We start from the raw sequence: 21,967 nt of genomic DNA on the forward strand, positions 1-21,967 counted from the left end.
AAGTCGGTGCAGGTAAGCTCTAGTTCCAAGAGTGACTTTCTCTTTGCTGCTTTATTCTTCCTGACAACCTGGTCTTAAGGCACAGGTGGCAGCTGGCTACCTGCTGGCCAAATGAGGGCTGCATACAGGTTTTGTTTCCATGCATGGGATTTCTGAAAATTGGCATCATAAAATCCAGCCGGCACAATATGCAGGGAGCATTCCTCCCTGCTGTGGAGGAACCCGAGAGGCAGGGAACCTGGAAGTCGGCACGAACAGGGCTGCCCAGACCAAGGCTTGCCGCACAGTGCTGTCTTCACGGCTGGAACCCATTTCTCACTGAAGTCACCTGCCAAGAACTGGTTCCGACAGATGCTCTATGACTTCTTGGTTTCCTCTGCCAGCCTAGAATGAGTAAGCTGCCCAGGGCTTCTGCTCACTGTATTCTGGATGCTATTCAAAGGTACAGCACATATTTGCTGAACTGCTAGCAACTCACCGAGCTCTACAAAGGCTGGATATTCTGGAGCTGTGCCTTATCCATTGGTCTCCCGGGCTGTCTGTGCCAGGGCACTGGGTGATGCGTGGCGAACACCATGCAAGAGGCCAACAGCAGCCAGAGTGGGAACACAGCCTCTGCCTACATGTGGCTTAAGCCTACAAGGGTTGCCATCTTTTTTAAGATTCATTTTATGCATATTACATGCAGAGTTACAGAAAGAAAGAAAGAAAGAGAGAGAGAGAGAGAGAAAATGAACTTCCATCTGCTGATTCACTCCCCAGAGGGCCACAATGGGGCCAGGCCAAAGCCACAAGCCAGAAACTCTATCTGGGTCTCCCACCTGGGTCTCAGGGGCCCAGGTACCTAGGCCATCTTCTACTGCTTTCCCAGGTGCACACACCTGGAGGGGAACAGGCGGGACTCAAACCAGCACTCACAGGGATGCTGGCACCCCAGGAGGCACTCTACCCTGGGCCACTCTGTCGGCCCCTCAACGCATTTAAAAAAACAATAATAGTTGCAATGTAAAAACTTCTTATTTAAGAACAGTTTTAAATTTACAAAACAAAACTTGAGGAGTAGTGCAAAGAGTTCCTAAACACCCTGTAGACAGCTTCCCCTATCATGAACGTCTTAAATTCTCCCATGTTTTTTATGTCCTTGTTTTAAGGACAAGTCCACCCTTGTCCCAGTTACGTCAGCATTCATGTGGCCATGCTTGAAGGTCTATTGTTTGCATTTCAGCTGCACCCTTTCTGGTCGGCGTATGCAAGATCTGGAGCCTTTACCCGGCAGCTAGGCCACGGGGTCTGGATGATGTTATTTTAGTGGCAGCCATTCTTCTCTCTGAAGCTCAGGGCAATGGGTGAGTTTGGAAAGGGCGCCTCTAACAGGACAGACTTATGAGCATCACCTGGGGTTGTTTCCGATTGTAACTGATAAAAACAGGAAATACTATTGGTTTTCAATTTGACTTGTATATTACATTTTGTGATGTGATGCAACGCCCCTGCCAACATTCTTCTTGCTGAACCTGAATCTCCTTTCTGCTTCTCTTAGCTACTACCATCATCCAGGGGCTGCAAAAAAATTCAAACGGTCATCAGGAAAAACAAACAAAAATCTAATCACCTATCACTGTTGCTTATTGGACATAGAAGCTTTTCACCTCCACCTGATGGAGGGACCTTAGTCAACACAAATCCCCATCAGTCTAAAAGGTTCCATGACGTAGGCCAGGTGCCAGTGTGGCCACCAAACGCACTCCAGGAAAAGGAACCACTTGCCACGTATGTGCACCTGGAGTTGTAACCTGTGACTTTAGCTCTCTCAAAGTCTGCAATTCTACCCAAGGCAGACATGCTCAGCCCAGCCAACCTCCCGCCAGCCTTCATTCATTATGCCGTGTGAACTTACTTCCATCTCATGAACGCCAGTAAGCCCTTGGCTGTGACAGTGGCATTATAAAACCGAAACCTCGTGGCCTTAGGAAATGAGGGGATTTTCTGTGTGCTGCAAATATATCCAGATAAGCGGGCTAAAAGTTATCCGCTGCCTGCAGGTGATAGGGATTATCAAGGTTATTAAGTCCCTCTGCTCGTCGCGAAGACCTTTGCAATAGAAACATCAATATGTTGAAAGTGCACTGTGAACGCAGCAGGCGTCTTCGTTAACTTTTTAACCTTCAGGATTTCACAAAGGCTTTCCTAAAAGGAATGGTGTATTTCTCTTCTATATGAGAGAGAAAACGAGACACAGCACACATTTACTTGACTTGTGCTGCCCAGAAAGCTCCAAACAAATGGTCTCTAAGAGTCATCTTTATCGGCTACATTACACAGGAAGCACTGCACATGGATCAATGCTAGCAACACTTATCTTCAAGGTATTCCTTTTCATTTCTATCTGTCCTCCCCCATGCAATGATGCAAATGCAAGACAGAAAATGCCAAATAACTGCCCCAAAGGAAGCAACAAATACTATGGGGGACACGGAAACAAGTCTTCTCTCCTCAGTGCCACATTATTTGAAAAATGCAGAAACAGCAAACAAATATAAAACTCCCTTAAAACCATTAGACTTGAACAGTCCCAGCCCAAGGAAAAATGGGATCCAATCATTCCCCATCGCCAGCCATCTCAGAAGACAACGGTTCTGTGCTTCAGGAAAGTGGAGTCACTGAAGCAGGTCCCAGTGCTACCACCCACCAGTCACGGCGACCCAGCATCACGAGCTTAGAATGTGGTGGGGTTCTGCATCTGAGAATGGAGCTTGGGAGCCCCCTTGGGCAGTGAATTAGCTGTAGGGGCATCACCTGTTCTCCACTGAAGCTCATCGCCCCTCTGCAGGTGAAGAAGGCAATTACCCAGCGTGCAAGGTGATTGATTAAGAGAAGCATCCGGCACAGGGCCTGGAACTCAGAGCTGCTGGAAATCCCACCCCCAAGGATGAAAGAGGGGAGCTAGTGGCCGTAAAGGAAAGCTGCTGTCACAGACAGAATGCTTGTGTCCCACCCAAACACACATTGAAAGCCAGGCCCCCTGTGTGACTATTTGGAGAAGGAGCCCCCACAGAAGGAACTGAGGTTAAACAAGGTCATTAGGGCAGAGCCCTGGCTCATTGGAACTGGTGCCCTTATAAAAGAGGAGGACACCAGGGACATCTCTGTCTTCAGTGTGTGGACACAGTGCGACAGCAGTCGTCTGCAACCTAGGAAGAGGCTCTCACCAGAAATCACCTTGTCCACACCTTGAACCGTGAGAACACAAATGCTCCTGGTTAAGCCACTCAGTCTGGGGAATTCTGGTGTCGTTCCCAGGCAGACTAGTGCACCTGCTGACTGATCCAATGTGACGCATCACTGCGTCTCTCCGGGGCTCAGCTCGTTCCAGACATGGGGAGATGGGATGAGGTTTGGAGCCCCGCACAGCTCACCCACGCTGCAACGTGCCTGAGAGACTAACGGCCTTCACCTCTTCTTCTTTCTCCCCAGCTGTCCCCCACGTGGCCCATTGTCCCCAACAGGAACCTCGCCACATTTGCCCATCAGAACTCTCATTCTGCGGGCGTGTCTCCACCACTCTGCGCCCTGGGACCCACTCATTAGAAGGCCATTCATTAGGGAACAGCGGTTCCTGGGGCACAGAGTGCACATCATTAGTGCTAATTGGAGCCTGGATGCCTGCTCGCTGCAGAATGCTGGCCCTTTTCAGTTCAGCATCAGGCATCAGAGTGACAAAAGGCCCTTTCTCAGACCAGGCGCCACAGCCGACAATGGAGCGAGGGCTACTGACATTCGTCCAGCTGACAGTCGGGCTGCTCCTGGGAGCCGGGGAGACGGCAGCTGCACTGTGCAGGCCCGGGGCCTGTCTACACAGCTTTCTGCTCCTTGAAATTACCTGGAAGTTGGGGTTGGGGTTGGGATAAGGCAGCCAGGCGGAGCGGGAGTTCTCCTGGTACTTGAAGGGCCCGTTGAAAGCCTGCGAGATGGCGCTGAGGTTGAAGATGCACACGGCCGAGGCAGCGATGCTGTTCCTGCAGGGTGGGGGGAGAGAGAGGAAGGTGGGTCAGACAGCCCCGCAGTGGGGCACGGGCGCAGCCGCCAGAGACCTCCGGGCTGGAACCTTGAACATACCACAAGTGCGAAGTCGGGTTCCCCTGAGGTTTCTTTGTGGAGGAACAAACACCTTGAAGGAGACAGTTGGCACCTCTGATGCCTGTAATCCCACCATATGGGATGTGTTCACTCAGCCACTTGTTGCACTGTGCTCCTATGCCCTGCCTTTGAAATTCTGGAGGAGCAAATGTTCTCCTCCAGTGGACAGAGTCTCCCGCCAGCCTTCCCTGCAGCCCACCTGTACACCTGGTTCCTTGCGCTGGTGGGAGGGTGAACTTGCTTTTTTTGATCCCCAGACATGTGTGCTCAGCTGTCATTTAGAAAAAAAAAATCAACTCAAAGTATTTTGCAAACACTGCCTTGCCAGGTCTATTTTTCTTCTCTTTTTTTAATCTAAAAAGTGTTTCAAACTCACAGGGTCAGATAGAAAAATCTGTCATCACCCTGGCATTAAATCTTGAAGCCTTAATTCAGAATTCAAGCTCCACAGAGAAAGTTGCAAAAAAGAGGATTTCAGAAGGTCCGTGCCCTTGGACTAACCATCCAGACAGCAAGCCCTCTCTGGTTAAATACACTCACATCGGAGCTCAGCTCTGGTTCTCAAGGGCGATGTGCGGAAAACAGCAGGGCGCTTCACAGTTTTTCCATACTGATGCTCTGAGCCAGTGCTCATGGTTCCTGAGTCGAAGGCAGAGTCAGAGACACTCATGTATTTATTTTATTTAAACGAACAGCATTGCCTATGTGCTAGAAACGATTCTCCAACACTCGTGAGTAACGGGGTGCACGCTCGGGCCTGGTTCACATGCAATGCTGTTTTCACCCTCTTTACTCTCAGAACAGAAAACCACGAGAACTCAAAAACACCAGTGCAGGCCAAACAGCCTTTAGCACGTGGACCTATTTTTAAGAATTATTTGAGGGGCTGGCACTGTGGTGCAGCAGGTTAAAGCCCTGGCCTGAAGCGCTGGCATCCCATATGGGCGCCGGTTCTAGTCCTGGTTGCTCCTCTTCCAATCCAGCTCTCTGCTGTGGCTTGGGAAAGCAGTAGAAGATGGCCCAAGTCCTTGGGCCCCTGCACCCACATGGGAGACCTGGAGGAAGCTCCTGGCTTCGGATTGGCACAGCTCTGGCTGTTGCAGCCAACTTGGGAGTGAACCATCAGATGGAAGACCTCTCTCTCTCTCTGTCTCTCTACTTCTCCTTTTTCTGTGTAACTCTGACTTTCAAATAAATAAATAAATCTTTAAAAAAAAAAGAATTATTTATTTGAAAGGCATAGTGTCCAAGAGATGAAGAGATAGGAGGGGGTTCAGGGAGAGAGAGGGGGAAGGAGGGAGGGAGAGAGATTGATTCCATCTCCTGGTTCACTTGTCTAATATATGCAACAGCTGGGACAACTTGGGCTAGGCCAGGCCTAAGTTAGGAACCATGAACTCCATCCAGGTCTCCGCAATGGGTGGTAGGGACTCACGTACGTAGCATCTGCTGCCTCCCAGCAGAAGTACTTATCATTTTCCTGCCTCCAGCAGGAAGCTGGATCAGAAGTGCAGTAGCCAAGTTTCAAACCAGCTACTATGAAAGGGAACATGGGCAGCCCAAGCAGTGGTTTAACCCCCTACGCCACAAGATCACCCACATGTGGACTCCAGTAAGAACGGCCAGAGAGGCAGGATGAAGTGAGGGGTGCTGGGCAGGGGTATTGATAAGAATGCTATCACCCCGAGCCCACGTGACCTCCCACCGAGAACCTGCAAATCCAGAGCAGAGGTCCACTTCCCCAGTGAGCAAACAGCCGTGGAGACAGCTCCCTCTGCGGAGTCACAGGCTATGGGAGACCCAGAAGGACTGACACCTGCTTTGCATGGGGCCCCAGAGCCCATGTCCTTGGCCCATGGCTGTGTTGCCTCTTGGTAAAAGAAGAAACTTGTCCTATCTTCCTCCTTGGGGCATCACATTTCTATACCAATCACTCCATCCACAGGCTCTGATCGGAGATGGTCTGTATCTCTCGTGTCAGCCCAGAGATGCCCCTGGAAGTCTGAGGGACCTGCTGAGGGAACCCTTCTTCCCAGCCCCAGGCAAACGGAGCCGAGCTGGTGCAGCACCCATGCCATCTGCCGTCCCCTGGCTTCACTTTTGCTGTGCTCAGGTAGGGGCCCGCCCATGTTCCTGCTCCATCCTGTATCCCTGGAATGGGCCTGTCTGCAAGAAAGACTAGCCCACCTTCTCCTCCAGGGAGGGTAGTGAGTCCGGCCCAGGGCTGGACTACCATGACCTCTTAAGGAGTCAACTTAAAGTTGGAACCATTACTAACAAGCCCAGCTGGCTAACAGAACTGCAGCCATGTGTTCCAACCTGTTCCCTATCAGTAATGGAGATACAGTGTGTCTGTGCTTTTTTGTTCAGAACCCGGCTTGAAAAAGGGGAGTTAGGGTTCCCTTGGGAAGGTCAACAATAGGAGAACTTACAATTTGCTTGTATTTCAAGTCCACTGATGCCACGGTAGAAACATAAAACCAAAGCCCTCTTGTTCTTAATCTCTTTAGGAGGGATGAGCGAGCCTTTCGCCTATCTGTTAAGATGCCCACGTCCAACATCTGAATAACTGAGTTTATTCACAACTCCAGCTCCTGACTTCAGTTTCCTGTTGACTTAAACCCTAGGAGGCAGTGGTTCACTCAGGAAATTGGCTTCCTGTCACCCACTGGGAGACCCAGATGGAGCTTCTGACTCCTGGCTCACCCCTGGGTCTTTCTGGATCACATGGAGGCAGCATGTGACCTAGTCATAAAGATGGCTGTGTCTCCCATTGGAGAACCTGGGTTGAGTGCCACGTTCAGCTCCTCATTCCAGCTTCCTGCTAATGCAGACCTCAGGAAACAATGGTGATGGCTCAAGCAGGTGGGTCCCTGCCACCTGCAGGGATTCCTGGCTGCTGGCCCCTGCTTCAGCCTAGTCCTGGCCATTTGCAGGTTTTTGATGAGAAAACCAGAGGATGAGAGCTAGTGCTATCTGTCCTCCTGCCTCTTTTTCTCTTTCCACTTCTTGAATCAGTCATTAAAGAAACAAAACTTCTTGAACCTCTGCACCCTTCAACTTTACTATCTATAAATGTATGTCTATAGAAGTCTATATAAACTCTACTACGTCTCTATTAGACAATCATACTCTACATAACTGTAACGTTGAGTCACCATTCTGAGAGATCCAGAATAAAAGGCAAACCCTTTGGAGACCCCTCTGTAGGGACACCAGGGACATCTCTGTCTACCGCGTGCGGACACAGTGAGACAGCCCAGCTCATGCCTTGGTGCTTGAGAAACACCATGCAGTCTTGGGGAAAGAACAGGTCTGAATAGTACCGTCTCCCCCACCCCCCTACTGCTAAGAAACACTGACCATTGCCGGAGGTGAACTGATCGTCGACCCACAACTCTCGGGCAGCTACTCTGCAGTCTACTTCAGAGGCAGAACTCATTAGCTAGCTTTGATCCTCGTTCTTCCTCTGCTTAAACTTGCAGACCAAAGATTCTGGTCATCTGTTGGGGAGATCGAGGCGGAGCCGTGGAAGGGAGAGAGATGAGGCAGACCGTGGGATCAGAGACGGGTGAATTGTAAGACCAAGTGAGAATGAGCTCTAAGGAGAAAAAAAGGGGATACGGCAATCCTACCCCTGACAACGCGGACTCCACCTGCTGGGGGACTCCTGGCATGACAGGCACTTGCAACACAAAACTGCAGCATTTTTCACTATCTAAATTTCCAGTCACCATCTGGAAATGGAGCAGACACAGGACTAACATGACTTCTGAAATTCACGTGCTTTTGTTGTTGGTGGCAGAGGGTTATTTTTTTTTTCTCTTAGAACCAGGGGAATGAACGGCTAAGTAATTCAAGCTCCCATTGATGTCAACTGAACAACTGAACATCCATCTTGTGCTGCCTGGACTATTTCTTAAACAAGGTTTTAGAAAGTAAATCAACTTCAGAAACCACGAATTGATTTTTCTTTTTAAAAGAAACTTATCAGGGTTGGAAAATAACTTCTGGGGTTGGAGACCAGATACCCAACAACACAGATGGTCACGGTGGAATGGAGAGGGGGAGATCCATACAGCCTTTGTTGCCTAACATCACATCAGAAATAAAGCTCTTGATGGAATAAATGTCATTATCAAGCCAATGTGAACACTTAAATACGGCAATGAAAAGATCAGGAGGGAAAGCTAACCAGAGAGAAGAGGCAGGTGAAGTGACTCTTGAGAAATGCATGGGCAGGGCCAGCACCGTAGCTCAACAGGCTAATCCTCCGCCTTGCAGCGCCGGCACACTGGGTTCTAGTCCTGGTCAGGGCACCGGATTCTGTCCCGGTTGCCCCTCTTCCAGTCCAGCTCTCTGCTGTGGCCCGGGAGTGCAGTGGAGGATGGCCCAAGTGCTTGGACCCTGTTTATCAGCATTTGCAACCCCTCTATGTTCCTACTGTCTACTTCAGATACAAACACTTGGCTTCTGTCCAAAGTGTTAGGTCACCGGGTTGGAGGTTTCCAAGGTTACCCAAGCTGGAGTCCACAGAGTGGCTCACCCTCAGCATGGGCAATGCAGCAGGAAGGGGATCCCAGGGTCCCCAGGTGTCCTGCAGTCTGGGGGTTGGAGGGGGCGCTGTTGTCATTTCACCCCAGTACACCAGCTAAGAGAGGGAAGGAACTGCAGGTCACGGGGTCTCCACCACACCAGGGGCAGACGGAGACCGGGAAACGCGCATATGCTTACCTAGGCCAAATCGTGTCTGTTTGAAAGTTAGGTATACATTTCCATAAGGGGGAAAATATTTTTCAAAAATACTTTAGAAGTCTATCTGTCATGGAAGAAAGCTGTGCCCAAGTGAGCCATCATCTATAAGGATGGGTTAAAGTATAGCAGTGGGAAATGCACATTTCACAGCGGAGCAGGGGTTGAGGCTAGAACTGTATTATCTGAAGGATGAAACTTTCCAGACAACATCGGCTTCTTGATGCACAGATGTTCGAGTTCCGTGCAGAGAACCACATCTCCTATGTACCTGTGTTTCAGAAAGCTCCCAGACGCACGGAAAAGCAGGCGGGAACAATGTATAACAGAATAACTGGATATGACCGTCACCTAAAAGTAGATCGAAACTCGGGGGTTAGAGTTAGTTCCCTAACAGCCGTCTTCACAAAGCACGCGTATCTTTACCTAACATTTCATTCTCACTGAACAGGATGTTTTCTCTCTTTGTGGCCTGGTAAAATAGGCGATGCCTCTTCAGGGTAACTTGAAATCCCTTGTGAGATCACAGGGCTCAGGGGGGCCGGGGGGGGGGGTGGGCAGCAGGTGGGGTTACGTACACGTTGGTGGTGAAGATGCCGTAGATGAGGTCCAGCTCCGGCAGGAAGAAGGTGCTCTGGAGCTCGTGGTAGTAGAAGGGCACCTCGCCGGGGCGGGAGCAGTTCAGGCGCGCCTTCATGAACGTGGTCCACGTGTCCTCCAGCAGGAAGCGCCCGCCGATGTCGTTCTTGCACACCCGGGCCGCCCTGGAGAACACGGTCTTCCCGCAGTCGTGCTCCACGGCGTTTTCCCGGAAGAAGAAGTAGGTGAAATTCCCGATGTCGTAGGAGGACACGAAGTTTGGTTCTGGATGCAACAGGAAAGACAAGAAACCCAACTCAGTATCCATAGGCTGTCCCTTTCCTGTCTCCCCGGCTGATTTGTTCAGACAATGGCTGGTTCTTACAGGACAAAAGGGGGGCCCTGGGGGAGCTTGATGTTATAAGATGCTGGGAAACTCGGGGCCACACCCAAGGCCTAAGTTATGGGGAGTCACCAGTGTGGTCCACACATCATTCTGCTGAGACAAATCAGCATCCAAGTTTTTATTTTTTTATTTTTTATTTATTTATTTATTTTTGACAGGCAGAGTGGACAGTGAGAGAGAAAGAGACAGAGAGAAAGGTCTTCCTTTGCTGTTGGTTCACCCTCCAATGGCCACTGCAGCTGGCGCACCACACTGATCCGAATCCAGGAACCAGATGCTTCTCCTGGTCTCCCATGGGGTTCAGAGCCCAAGCACTTGGGCCATCCTCCACTGCACTCCCGGGCCATAGCAGAGGGCTGGCCTGGAAGAGGGGCAACCAGGACCAAATCCGGCGCCCTGACCGGGACTAGAACCCAGGGTGCCGGCGCCGCAGGCAGAGGATTAGCCTATTGAGCCACAGCACCAGCCAGCATCCAAGTTATCGGGACATTCTCACTATCCAAAGTTGGCAGCAGATTGCAGTACTTTGCACAGCAAGGTACAGCAGCGAGAGAGTTCACAGAGAGGAGAGAGAGAGATGGAAAAGAAACCGTCCAGAAGACAGGAATCTACCGTGCTATTTTGACATTCACTATATGCGTGAGTATGCCTTTGACATAATGTATGTGCTTTTCATCATGGTATTGAATATGTTTGTCATCACTGAAAATGAAAAATAAAGACTCAGACTGTGAGGTTAGTGCTCTGAGTTGGCTTTAGCTACTCCGTTACTATGGTGACCTTGTGCCTCTGAGAATCAAGCTTCTTTTCTTATTTCTGGCACTCCATTTAGAGGGGGGGAAAGTGCTGAGTTAGAGCCCCTGCCTCGAGCTTCCTGGGCTCATGATTAGCTTAAACACAGGGACTTGGAAATTACAAAAGCATGCCACGGCCTCTACTTAATCATCAGGCTTATTAGGAGTTTAGAAAACAGATTATCAACTGAATTTTATATATGCGCCTAACATTTCAAGTGCCATCTTCCTGGGGTGGGCATTTGACCTAACGGGTAAGACTGAGGTTAGGATGTCGTGGCCCATGGCCCACATTGGAGTACCTGAGTTCAACACTCAGCCGCCACCCCTGATTCCAGCTCCCTGCTGGCGCGAACCTGGGGAGGCAGCAGGTGCTGGCTGGGTCAAGCAGCTGGGCTCTTATCACCCATGCGGGAGACCGGGATGGAGTTCCCAGCTCTGGGCTTTGCCCCTTCCCCAGCCATTTAGGCAAAGGGTGAGTAAATTAGGGGACGAGAGCCCTCTCTGTCTAGCTGTCATACTCTGTCTCTCAAATAAAGTTGAAATACATTTAGAAAACCCACTGTCCTCCTAATTTCCCATTTGAGTTGATTGACAGTACAGATGGGACTTTCCTAGCACAGGTATGCCCTGATATTTATCTTAGGAAACTCTAAAGCCAGGTTGATCCTCACTCTTATTTCTAGGAGGTTTTTACTCCATCAGGAACGGTTTGAATTCTGACACAATTATGGTGATTATGGCAATAACCTCGGTGTTGGAAAGCAATGGAAAGCTACAGGTAACAACTATACCCACAAGGACACAATTTCCGGGACGGTTAGTTTGCCGGGGCCTCTACTTTACCAAATCTAATTGAACTGCCGTGATAACTATGCTACTGGCAAGACTCCTAAAAGAGTTTGGCTACAAGATGAGCCAGTAATGCGAAGACTAAAACACAAAACCTGATGTGTACACACCGACCCTAGACTCCAGCCCAGAGTTGGCACTGACTACCCTGCGTTCTGCCCAGAAAGAGTGTTGCCAATTTCCAATCAATATAGGTCTGATGTCAGCACAAAACGCTTCATGCAACTTTACATGCTTAAAACTGCACCAAATATTCTACACGGCTTAGAGTGATTTTGCTTTTATATTGCTCTTGAGCCAGTGAAATACATCAAGCAAGACAGATTTTTGACAAGAACTAATAATTTCTGATTTATCAAACATACTATAGATCACTATTGTATGAACTTGAAGGGGCAATAAAAAAAGATCAGAGTCTTACTAAACCCATGAGATAGAATCAGATACATTTACTGCTACCGTGTGCTTTAATATCCTAGAGATGCTCACTATCACAGGTTACTTATCTGCAAGTTGTGTTTCTGGCACATGAATCTGGGGCAGAGAGGCCGACGAGTGTTCATGTTGAGTCCCCAGAGGATAACTGCTTGCAGGAGCTGGTTCCAAAAGCACATGCTACATAGAGCACTTAAAGGCCGTACCTGGTGTCTAAATGAAAGTCACCTGTGTGTCTAATTCTAAACGTAAGGCTAAATTATGTAAGAACAGGTCCTCTACCAAGACTCATATATGGAGAGGAGAAATTCTCAATCCAGACAGTGTGACCCCAGAGCCGATACACTCACCACTGCACTACCCTGGAAAAATAAGGGTCAGTAAGAGAACAGTCAACTCTACTATCAGTCATCACGTTGGGATTCGGATTTCTGGATGATGCTTTAGAAACCAGACTGGTGAGCCACCACATTCTGTCAAGGGTGGTAAGCAGGTGCACTCAGGAATAAGCTGAGGAGGACTGGAGAGCTAAGCAGAGGGCGAAACAAATGACCACAAGAGTCATCCCAGCTGCAGGGACAGCAGGAGTGACAGCCATACAGGTTCCCGCCATACAGGAATACTGCCGGGAGTGCCTGCCCAGTGCTGGGGACGAGGTCTCCAGCGTGTCCACCACAGCCTCAGAGTGCCGGCCAGCGGCTGTTAAAGCATCGGCTCCTCACCCATCGCCCACCCCACTGAACCTTCTCCATTCAGACTCCCCAGGTTAGGAGGCATACTGAGGAGAGCCAAGCAGACTGGCTCCCCAGGTGCTGCCCACAGATGTCTCCCCCATCTCCCCAGACCATGCCTGCCCAACTTCCCATGGGGCCCAGGTGCGTTTCTGATGGAAATGTTCGAGTATGGACTTTCCTTCTGCATAGATCAACAAGAGAAGGCCCTGGGGGGACAGTGCCCTGCCCTTGGGTTCACCATGCATCACCATTCACCTTGGAGGTACATCCTGCTGCCAGCCCCCAGAGAGCCCAGGGGTCCCTGACGGTGTGACCTGCTGGAACTCCACTTTCTGGGAAGCAGGGCCTCTGGAAATCCAGCCAGCACCCTGCTCCCTTTCCAAAGACAGCCGGAAAGCAGGGAGCACTGTTGAATGTGCAGTCGGGTGTCTCTTGCATTTACTGAAATGAATCTGAAGGCAGGGGACATTGGAGTCTCACTAGACAGGATAATAAGATGCATATTGTTTTCCTTCCATTGTTTCAGTTCTGTCTTTTGTTAAAATCCAATTCACCACAAACTAGGATCTGTCACTCCTGAGTGAACTGAGCCAGCTATAAATTAGGCATCGCCTTCTTGTCTGCAGTGGATGGCAGTGCAGGAGATCTGAGAGGCCCTTTATACAAGATTATTACTAAAGTTACAAATGAATAGAAGATGGGTCACTAGCGAGCACAGAACAGAAACAGGCATGGGGTATGCCAGCTTATACATGATTATATGCACAGAGAAGCCGCTTTTCCTCATGTTTGTAAAACGCAGAGTTGTGGATTACAGAGTGTTCCATAAAATATGTCACAATAATGAGAATCACGCTCCACAATGGAGGAGTTTTCATTTTACATCTTTGCTTTTGTAATAGCAGACATGCAGATGGGGTGCTGAGAAGAGACTTATGTTATAAACGAGTGATGACAAGAAGAAACGCAGCAGCAGTTCTGAGAAGACTTTGGCCACATGGACCCACGTGCTGACCATCCAAAGGCAGCCTTCCACTCCACTTGCCCTCTGCTCCAGTGTCCAATACAGCACTGAAGGGATGCACCTTGTGCAGAGGGGCCAGATCACTGGCAGGCCCTACTACGGCGCCATCTGCCTGAATCAATGAGGATGGGGACTGCAGACACAAAGGCACGCCAACTGCCCGACGCTACAACAGCCTTAGCAGGCTAAAAATCTATCACACACAGACTGCCTCATGATTTACGTGCCAAAGGCAGGCTGGAGATGGGACCCACAGGGTGAGGCTCAGCCAGGGCTGCACCAGTGACATCACACAGGCTCTGAGGTCCTGCAGGACAATCGGTGGCCCTAACGACCTATTCCGTAAAGACTAAAGGGATGGTTCATGGGAGGGTCCTATTACCTCGTGGCTATTATCATCATCTCATGATTTATTTTTATCTTTTAAAAGATTTTTTATTTGAAAGAATGAGAGGGAGAGGGAGAGGGAGAGGATCTTCCATCCACTGGTTCACATATCAAATGGCCTCAACAGACATGGCTGGGCCAGGCCAAAGCCAGGAGCTTCTTCCAGTCTCCCACATGGGTGGCAGGGGTCCAGGGGCTTGGATCATCTCGTACTACTTTTTCCCAGGCCATCAGTGGGGAGCTAGATGGGAAGTAGAGCAGCTGGGACGGGAACTGGCACCCGCTACCCGGCAAGGCCTGCTTCCTCAGGACTTTTTAAGGTCTCTTAGAAGGATTTGTATCTAACATTACCTCTTTGAATGAGGAGGAATGATCAAACATACATATCTCAGGCTTAAAGGTGATCACATTTTGAGGAATAAAAAAGCAGCCATGTTTGTTAAAATAGCAAGGTATTTCACAGAAAGAACTCATGTTCATAGAAACGACCTTTAGACATGACCCACAGTGAGGGCCAGGTTTTGGGCTGCTACGTAACCACTTTCACACGCATTCTGAGATTCTAGAGCCACCCTTATGGTGAACATGGTTTCCTTGCTCATAGCAGCAGCAAAGTGTGCTGTACAAACTCCTGAGGAAAATCTCATTTCACATATTTAGTCAGATTGGACCTTTCCACTAAACTTACATGTGGGGCAGGCACCGTAGAACAGGGAAGCCACCCCTGGGATGCCTGCTCCCTATCCAGCTCCCCACTAATGCGAAGCTTGGGAGGCAGCAGATGATGGCTCAATGCTTGGGTCCCCACCCTCCCTCTCGGGTGGAAGACCTGGATAGCGTCGGGCCTCTAGCTGCAGCTCGGCCCAGCCCCAGCTGTGGCAGCCATCTGGGGCAGTGAACAAGTGAACAGAAGACCAATCGATCTCTCTCTCTCTCCTACCATTCAACTACATAAAAAATAAACTTCAAACAATAAAATGTGGTTAAAGGACCCCTGGGGAACTCACATTCTTTCTGAGATTTCTACTAACAGGCAGCCATGTTGATGGTAGACAGATACTTCCTTTTTTTTTTTTTTTTTTTTTGACAGGCAGAGTGGACAGTGAGAGAGAGACAGAGAGAAAGGTCTTCCTTTTTGCCGTTGGTTCACCCTCCAATGGCCGCCGCAGTAGGCGCACTGCGGCCGGCGCACCGCGCTGATCCGATGGCAGGAGCCAGGTGCTTCTCCTGGTCTCCCATGGGGTGCAGGGCCCAAGGACTTGGGCCATCCTCCACTGCACTCCCGGGCCACAGCAGAGAGCTGGCCTGGAAGAGGGGCAACCGGGATAGAATCCGGTGCCCCGACCGGGACTAGAACCCGGTGTGCCGGCGCCGCAAGGCGGAAGATTAGCCTAGTGAGCCGCAGCGCCGGCCAACAGATACTTCTGTGGGTGTGTGTCACACATACGCAGCATTGAGCGAGGTGTATGTACACGTGTGTGTGTGTGTGTGTGTCTCAATACTCCCACCTACTGGCTGCATGAGCTTGGTCAGGTTATTTAGCTGTGCATGGTGGTGTTTCAGTTTTACAATGGTAGCAACAGTGCCCAACATTCAGTATCTCTCTAAGAATGAAAGGCATTGCATGCCAAGGACCTAGCAGGTGGCTGGAAGTCATCAAAATACACATCATAATTTATTTAAAATAACTGCTTCACTTTATAAATTAATATAAAAACACACTGGGAAACATCCCAGTATTTACTTATCAAGTCATTATTTATCCATCATGTACAGCATCTTAGGGCTCTTTGTTTCTTTTTTCTTAGATTCATTTTTATTTATTTGAAAGGCACAACTGGAGAGAGAAAGAGAGAGGTCTTCCAGCCGCTAGTTTATTCCCCAAATGGCTGCAACAACTGGGGCTGTGCCAGGGAGAAGCCAGGAGTCCAGAGCTTCTTCCAGGTCTCCCACATGGGTGCAGGGCCCAAGCACTTGGGCCACCTTCCACTGCTTTCCCAGGCTCATTAGCAGGGAGCTGGATTGGAGCTGGAGCAGCCTGGACTCACCCATTTGGGATGCCGGTGTCGAAGGTGGTGGCTCTACCTGCTATGCCATGATGCTGGCCCCAATCCCTTGTTTTTTTTCAGCAGGTCACAGACCAAACATGGTGCTAGGGACTCTGCAGTCAACTACGCTCTGAATGAGAGCCAAGCAAGCTGGTATCACCAAGGGGTGCCATGATGAGCTCCCATCCTGGGCATAAGGTAATTCCTTGGTGGACTGAAGGACACAGTCCGTGCCCTCAGAGTGAGGAGACAAATGAGGCATAGGCCAGTGTGCAACGACATGAAGGGCAGTGAGGACAGGGGCAGGGTCGGCCACTCACTGAGTCATCCTGGTGGAAAAGCCATTGTTGGAATCCTTGCTGCCGCGTGTGAAACACAGATCCAGCAAGCGTTTAGCGCTCCTTCTTCAAGAAAATTATCACTGCTGGAAATGCGTGATGCGCCTGGATTTGCTGAATCGCACAGAGTCGACTTGAACCATGAGAACTTGCTGCCTTCTCCCTGTTGAGAATTAGCGCTTCTGCACTGGCACGAGTCCTGGCAGCCCCAAACTCCCACCTGAACTCACCCATCTGTTTATGTCTATAGGAGCTTCATGAATCCGATGCTTGTCTGAATGTTCCAGCCCAAGGGAGGTAGACTTGGATTCCTAGTCTGCTCTCTCCTCCATTCCAAGTACAGTCCCTGGCAGCACGTCCATGCTCTCACAAGGATTCTATCAAATCCTGCATTCCTAAGCCCAATTTGTTATACATAAATTTCAGGATTATTTATGTACATTTTTAAAACAGAAAATTTCTATGTCCTGTGTTCATTTCTTCCTGATAGTTTAAACATAGAGATTTGCTTATTAAGGATTAATAATTTGCAGAATTACTGATCAATGCTTGAGTTTTATAATGGGAATATTAACTTGGAATCAGATATTTTAAGACTACAATAAAAACATGTAAGAACTGAAAGAAAATACTGAAGTACATTACTCAGTTTTGATCAAGTTTGCTTCCCCAAAGCTACAACAGCACAAGGTTACCTAGGCAATGGATCCTGAACTGATCAGGGTCAGGGCAAAAGGCAAACAGGAGAGAGCCAACTTCCCATCTCCAACTGTGAGTGGCCAAGTGTGCACACTGTCTGGGGTAAAACAGGAATTTCAATAGTGCACTATGGATATAATGGGCTGAACAAGAACCAGGCATCTTATAAACAGGTCAGGAAAAATTACAGATCAAATTTGGACACTTCTAGGAGGACTAGGAAGCGGTGTTGAGAAACAGGCAGGACATCAGACAAAGGATATGAACCGGTGCCCATATGGGATGCCAGTGTCACAGACAGTGGCTTTACCTGCTATGCCAAAATGCCAGCCCCTTGAGCTCACTGTTAAACCCATGTACTGCAATATGGGACATGGGTATCTTAAAAAAATGTCCATCCATCCACTGATTCATTTAAAAGGCAGAGAGCAAGTGTGAGAGTGAGAGAGAGATAGTTATTAAACTCTCCCATCTGCTGGGCGAGGCTGGAGCCAGAAGTCTGGGACTCCATCTGGGTCGCCCACATAGATGGCAGGGACACAGGTGCATCTGGAGAAAGCTGGACTGGAAGCAGAGTAGCCAGGACTAGACGCAACACTCTGACATGGGATGAAGATGCTGTAAGTTGGGGTTTAACCCACTGTGCCCCAACATGAGCACCTGGATGGGCATCTTGACCACCAGCCCAAATGCCTGCCTCTTCTACTTGGCATCCGTTTGCTTATTCGCTGGTCTCTGCTTCCAAGAATGAATTTCCAGCTGTAGCAATGGTCACCAAGCCAAGGAGTGCCTAGTGCATTCAATTCAGACCTGGGGCACTGGGCTGTGTGGACTCTACCTAACAAGCTCTCACGGTCCCCAGGACGGAGCCCACCCAAGTCACCCCAGCCCAGCGGTGCACCTGCTCCTAGGGAGTAGCTCCAAGCTCCAAAAACAACTCTCTTTTCCACAACCAGAAACGCGCTCTGCTTGAGCCACACACAGAAGGAGTTTCTGCCTCCAAGTCAATTATCTTAGGTCTTCAGAAGGAAGACAATCGCATTTTAAGGACTTGAAAGGGCCCAGCTACAGTCAAGCAACATCAGCAATGCATCTTAAACCAGAGGAAGTTAAGCCTGTGAGTGAGAGTTTTCTTAACTAGAAATAGAACAGCTCATAAAACAATGATACGGGGACCGTGACGACGCTTGTGGACCTCAAGGCCATTGGCTACACTCTCAGGAAGCTCTAGCGATGGCCGGGGCAGGCCAGTGGGACAGACACGTTCCGTCCGGAGGTGGAACCACAGCAGTGCCTGTGTGCTGGTGGGATTCTGTCCCTGCTGGATTACTGGGGCTCGTTCAGCAGTCTGCTTGTCCAAGTTCCCACAGAAGTTCTCCATATACAAGCACTCAGACCGCTCTGCACTCACAAACCCAACTTCTTAACTTATGAACGAGATGCGCTGGTTAACTTATTAACAAAATGCATGATATTAACTTGCAAACACCATTTTTATTTCTCTTCATGGGTTTATTGTTTCAATAATTTGACTGCCAGGCTCTTCAAGGCACGTTTTTACAGCTTCTCTATTTTCAGCATCGACCATTAAATATTTATTATCCTGCCTTACAGTAATCATTTAATAAGGGTTATTAACGATTAATATTTTAATGCATTAAAGCTGTTAAAGTATTTCTCTAAGTACATAAATTTGTTTTAAGAGTGATTTTGGCACCAGGGAGAAATCTGATTTTGAGACTTCTATTCATTACTACATAACTTAGCGTTACAGATCCTTCCAGAACGTTTTCCAGCCTCTGATGACTGATTAAATTGATAATGGGGTCCAAATGAGGCAGGGGGTCGAATGGAAGATTTTTTTTTTTGACAGGCAGAGTTGGACAGTGAGAGAGAGAGAGACAGAGAGAAAGGTCTTCCTTCCGTAGGTTCACCCCCAAAACGGCCGCTATGGCTGGTGCGCCGTGCCGATCCAAAGCCAGGAGCCAGGTGCTTCCTCCTGGTCTCCCATGTGGGTACAGGGCCCAAGCACTTGGACCATCCTCCACTGCCCTCCTGGGCCACAGCAGAGAGCTGGACTGGAAGAGGAGCAACTGGGACAGAATCCGACACCCCAACCAGGACTAGAACCCAGGGTACTGGTGTCTAGTGAGCTGCGGTGCTGGCCTGGAAAGATTTTGTTCAAACATTTGGACCTGAGTCAGTTTTAAACATACAGATCTGGGGAGCTGTCATTGGTGAGATATTTAGTCTTGGGTTACAACCAATAGGACAGGTTCCCTTGTTGAACAACGTTTTTCTTGTTTCTGCTATTCATGAGCTTTGCTTATCTCTTATGCATTCAACAAATATTGGCGGAGCATCCGTGGATTCTCAGATCCTGGGACGCTGAGCCCACCAAGGTGGCACCCACACACAAACCAGCGTGGAAAGCAAAAACACGAATGATTCACACACGGTGCTATCCCTCAGGCTGCTGTGACAAACCACCACGGCCAGGCTCTGCTATGGGACAGCCCTCACTTCTCACAGCTCTGACCCCAGGAGCCTGCGGTCAAGGTACCAGCAGCCTCCATGTCGGCGGGGGCAGCTGTCTCGTTCTCAGACGGTGCCTTCTCACCTTGTCCTTGCATGGTGGAAGGGATGATGGGTGGGATCCCATTCATGAGTGCCCCCCCAACCATGACTGAGCCACCTTCCAAAGGCCCCAGCTCCTAACACCATCACACAGGGACTGGACCCACAGTCAGATCATAGCATCCCTTCATTCACTGATTCAAGCAATGTTAATTGCATGCTGACTGTATCCCCAACAATGTTAATTGCATGCTGACTGTATCCCCAACACTGCTGCAAGCAAAGGGGATCCATCAGTGAACGAGACACAGCAGTTCAGCAATCAAGAGACTCATTTGACACTGAGCTAAGCGATCATGACAGCCAAGGTCAAAAACTAAGCATGGTGTTGGGACTGCAGGGAGGCATGGCAGGGTCCCACGGGGAGGAGGACATGTAGGCAAAGGCTATGAGGCCCAGAGGCCGCAGTCCAGGTGGACTACCTGGGGAAAGAGTGTTCCAGGCAGGGCAGAGAAGGCCAGTTCATGGACCACATCCTGCCTGCTGCCTATTTCGTAAGTAAACTTTATTAGCACATAGCCACCCCGAATGTTTGCTTACAAGATGGCAGAACTGAGAGGCAGCAACACACCATAGAGACTGCAAAGCCGGAAGCATTTTCTCTGCGGCCCTTTACAGAAAAAGTTCGCTGGGCTCTGAAGAGCAGTGGAGAGCAGTCAGAGGCTAACGCAGGGGGAGGCCAGGAAGGGAGTGGGCAGCCAGCTCGCTGGGCTCTGGCTCCCTGCACAGGGGCAATGGGGAGCTCTTGTAGGTTTGGAGTGAGAGAATGACCAAGAACCCTGGTATCGTGGGCATAGGTACAATCACACACCAAGCCAAGAAGGGATAACAGAGACCCCCTGGAGTCTCCGAGAAAATGAGAATTCATCTAAAGCAACGGGGGAGGCAGAATCAGCCAGGAAGCAAAAAACAAGGGAAGTGAGGATGGTATACGGCAGAGGCATAGGGTGAGGAAGGCACAGTGCCCCAGAGACAACACCTCGCTCCTCCCAACACCTCGTGTGCATGGAAGGAAAGCTGCAGGGATGGAGGAGGGCAGGTGGAACAGAGCACTCGGGCTGGTGAAGACAACTCAGGGATACCAGCAAAGGCATCCAGAGTGACACCCAGCCCGGCTGCCGTCTCCGCTCAGACATGACTGACAGCTGGCTGCTCCTCCCACCACCTGGGGCTCCTAGCACAGGTGCAGCTCCTTATCCGTACATACCTGTGGGTACTCCTGGAACTCTGATACTGGGTCTAAGAGATGGAGCCCGTTACAGGCAGCCCTTACTATGAATGCTAGCTTTCTGGGAAGTGTGGGGGCAAGACTAGAAGCTTGGTAGGCCCTTTGTCAGGGCTGATGCCACCCTAGACAGGGCTGAAGTATGAGGGGTCCCAAGAGACTGGGATCAGAGAAGGGCCACCCATGTCCGGAAGATGCTTCTCATGTGTGTGGTGTCTGCCAAGCCTTCACCGCAGTACCCGGAGCGGGTGGGTAATGGAGCCACAGCAGAATCGCGCGCAGGAAAGAGCGCTGCTTCCCCGCGCACCACGCTCGCCATGTGGGGAGGGAAGTGCGGGGTCAGAAGCAGCGTAACGGAACATGCTGTGCTCCGCAGGGAGATAGGAAGAGATAGCATCCAGCGGTCTGTCTGAGGCAAGGCAGACACAAGGTCATCTGTTCTGGCCCGGATATTGTCTGATTCTCATCAGAAATCGGAAGGCTGCATTGTCTGCTATAAGAGACGGCGGCCGGCCCTGGTATGGGAAGCTCGTGATGCGGACGGGTTTGCCCACAACACGAGAAAGGGGGTTAAGATTGTGTCAGAGGCATCGTGTTTGGTGCAGCAGTAGACATCAGCTATGACGCCAGCATCCCCTGTCAGAGTGTTTGGGTTCAAGTCCTGGCTCCAGCTCCTACACCCCGCTCCCTGCTAATGCAGAACCCGGGAGGCAGTAGTGACGGCTCAGATAGTTGGATCGCTGCCACCGACGTGGGTGACCCAGATTGAGCTCTTGGCTCCTGGCTCTGACTACAACTCAGTCTCCACTCAGACGGGCGTTTGGAAAAAAAAAAAAAAAGCGGAAGGAAGGATGGGGAGAGAGGGAGGCAGGGAGGGAGGATTGTTGCCAGAAAAATGAGATGCATGACTTAAGAGTTTG

General features: G+C 49.9%; 1 protein-coding gene across 3 annotated transcripts in view; it reads right to left on the bottom strand.

Moving 5' to 3' along the window:
* The window catches only part of SEMA5A (semaphorin 5A), a 473,120-nt gene that overhangs the window by 135,308 nt on the left and 315,845 nt on the right, over window positions 1–21,967 (bottom strand). For all 3 annotated transcript variants that reach the window (XM_062212003.1, XM_062212001.1, XM_062212002.1), the window contains exons 9-10: window positions 9,468–9,753; window positions 3,881–4,016 (exon numbers count right to left, since the gene is read on the bottom strand). In XM_062212003.1, coding sequence (XP_062067987.1) covers window positions 3,881–4,016; window positions 9,468–9,753 — 422 coding nt within the window. The remainder of the gene's footprint in view (window positions 1–3,880; window positions 4,017–9,467; window positions 9,754–21,967) is intronic.

Source organism: Lepus europaeus, chromosome 15 (assembly GCF_033115175.1).
Source record: "Lepus europaeus isolate LE1 chromosome 15, mLepTim1.pri, whole genome shotgun sequence".
Taxonomy (NCBI): Eukaryota; Metazoa; Chordata; class Mammalia; order Lagomorpha; family Leporidae; genus Lepus; species Lepus europaeus.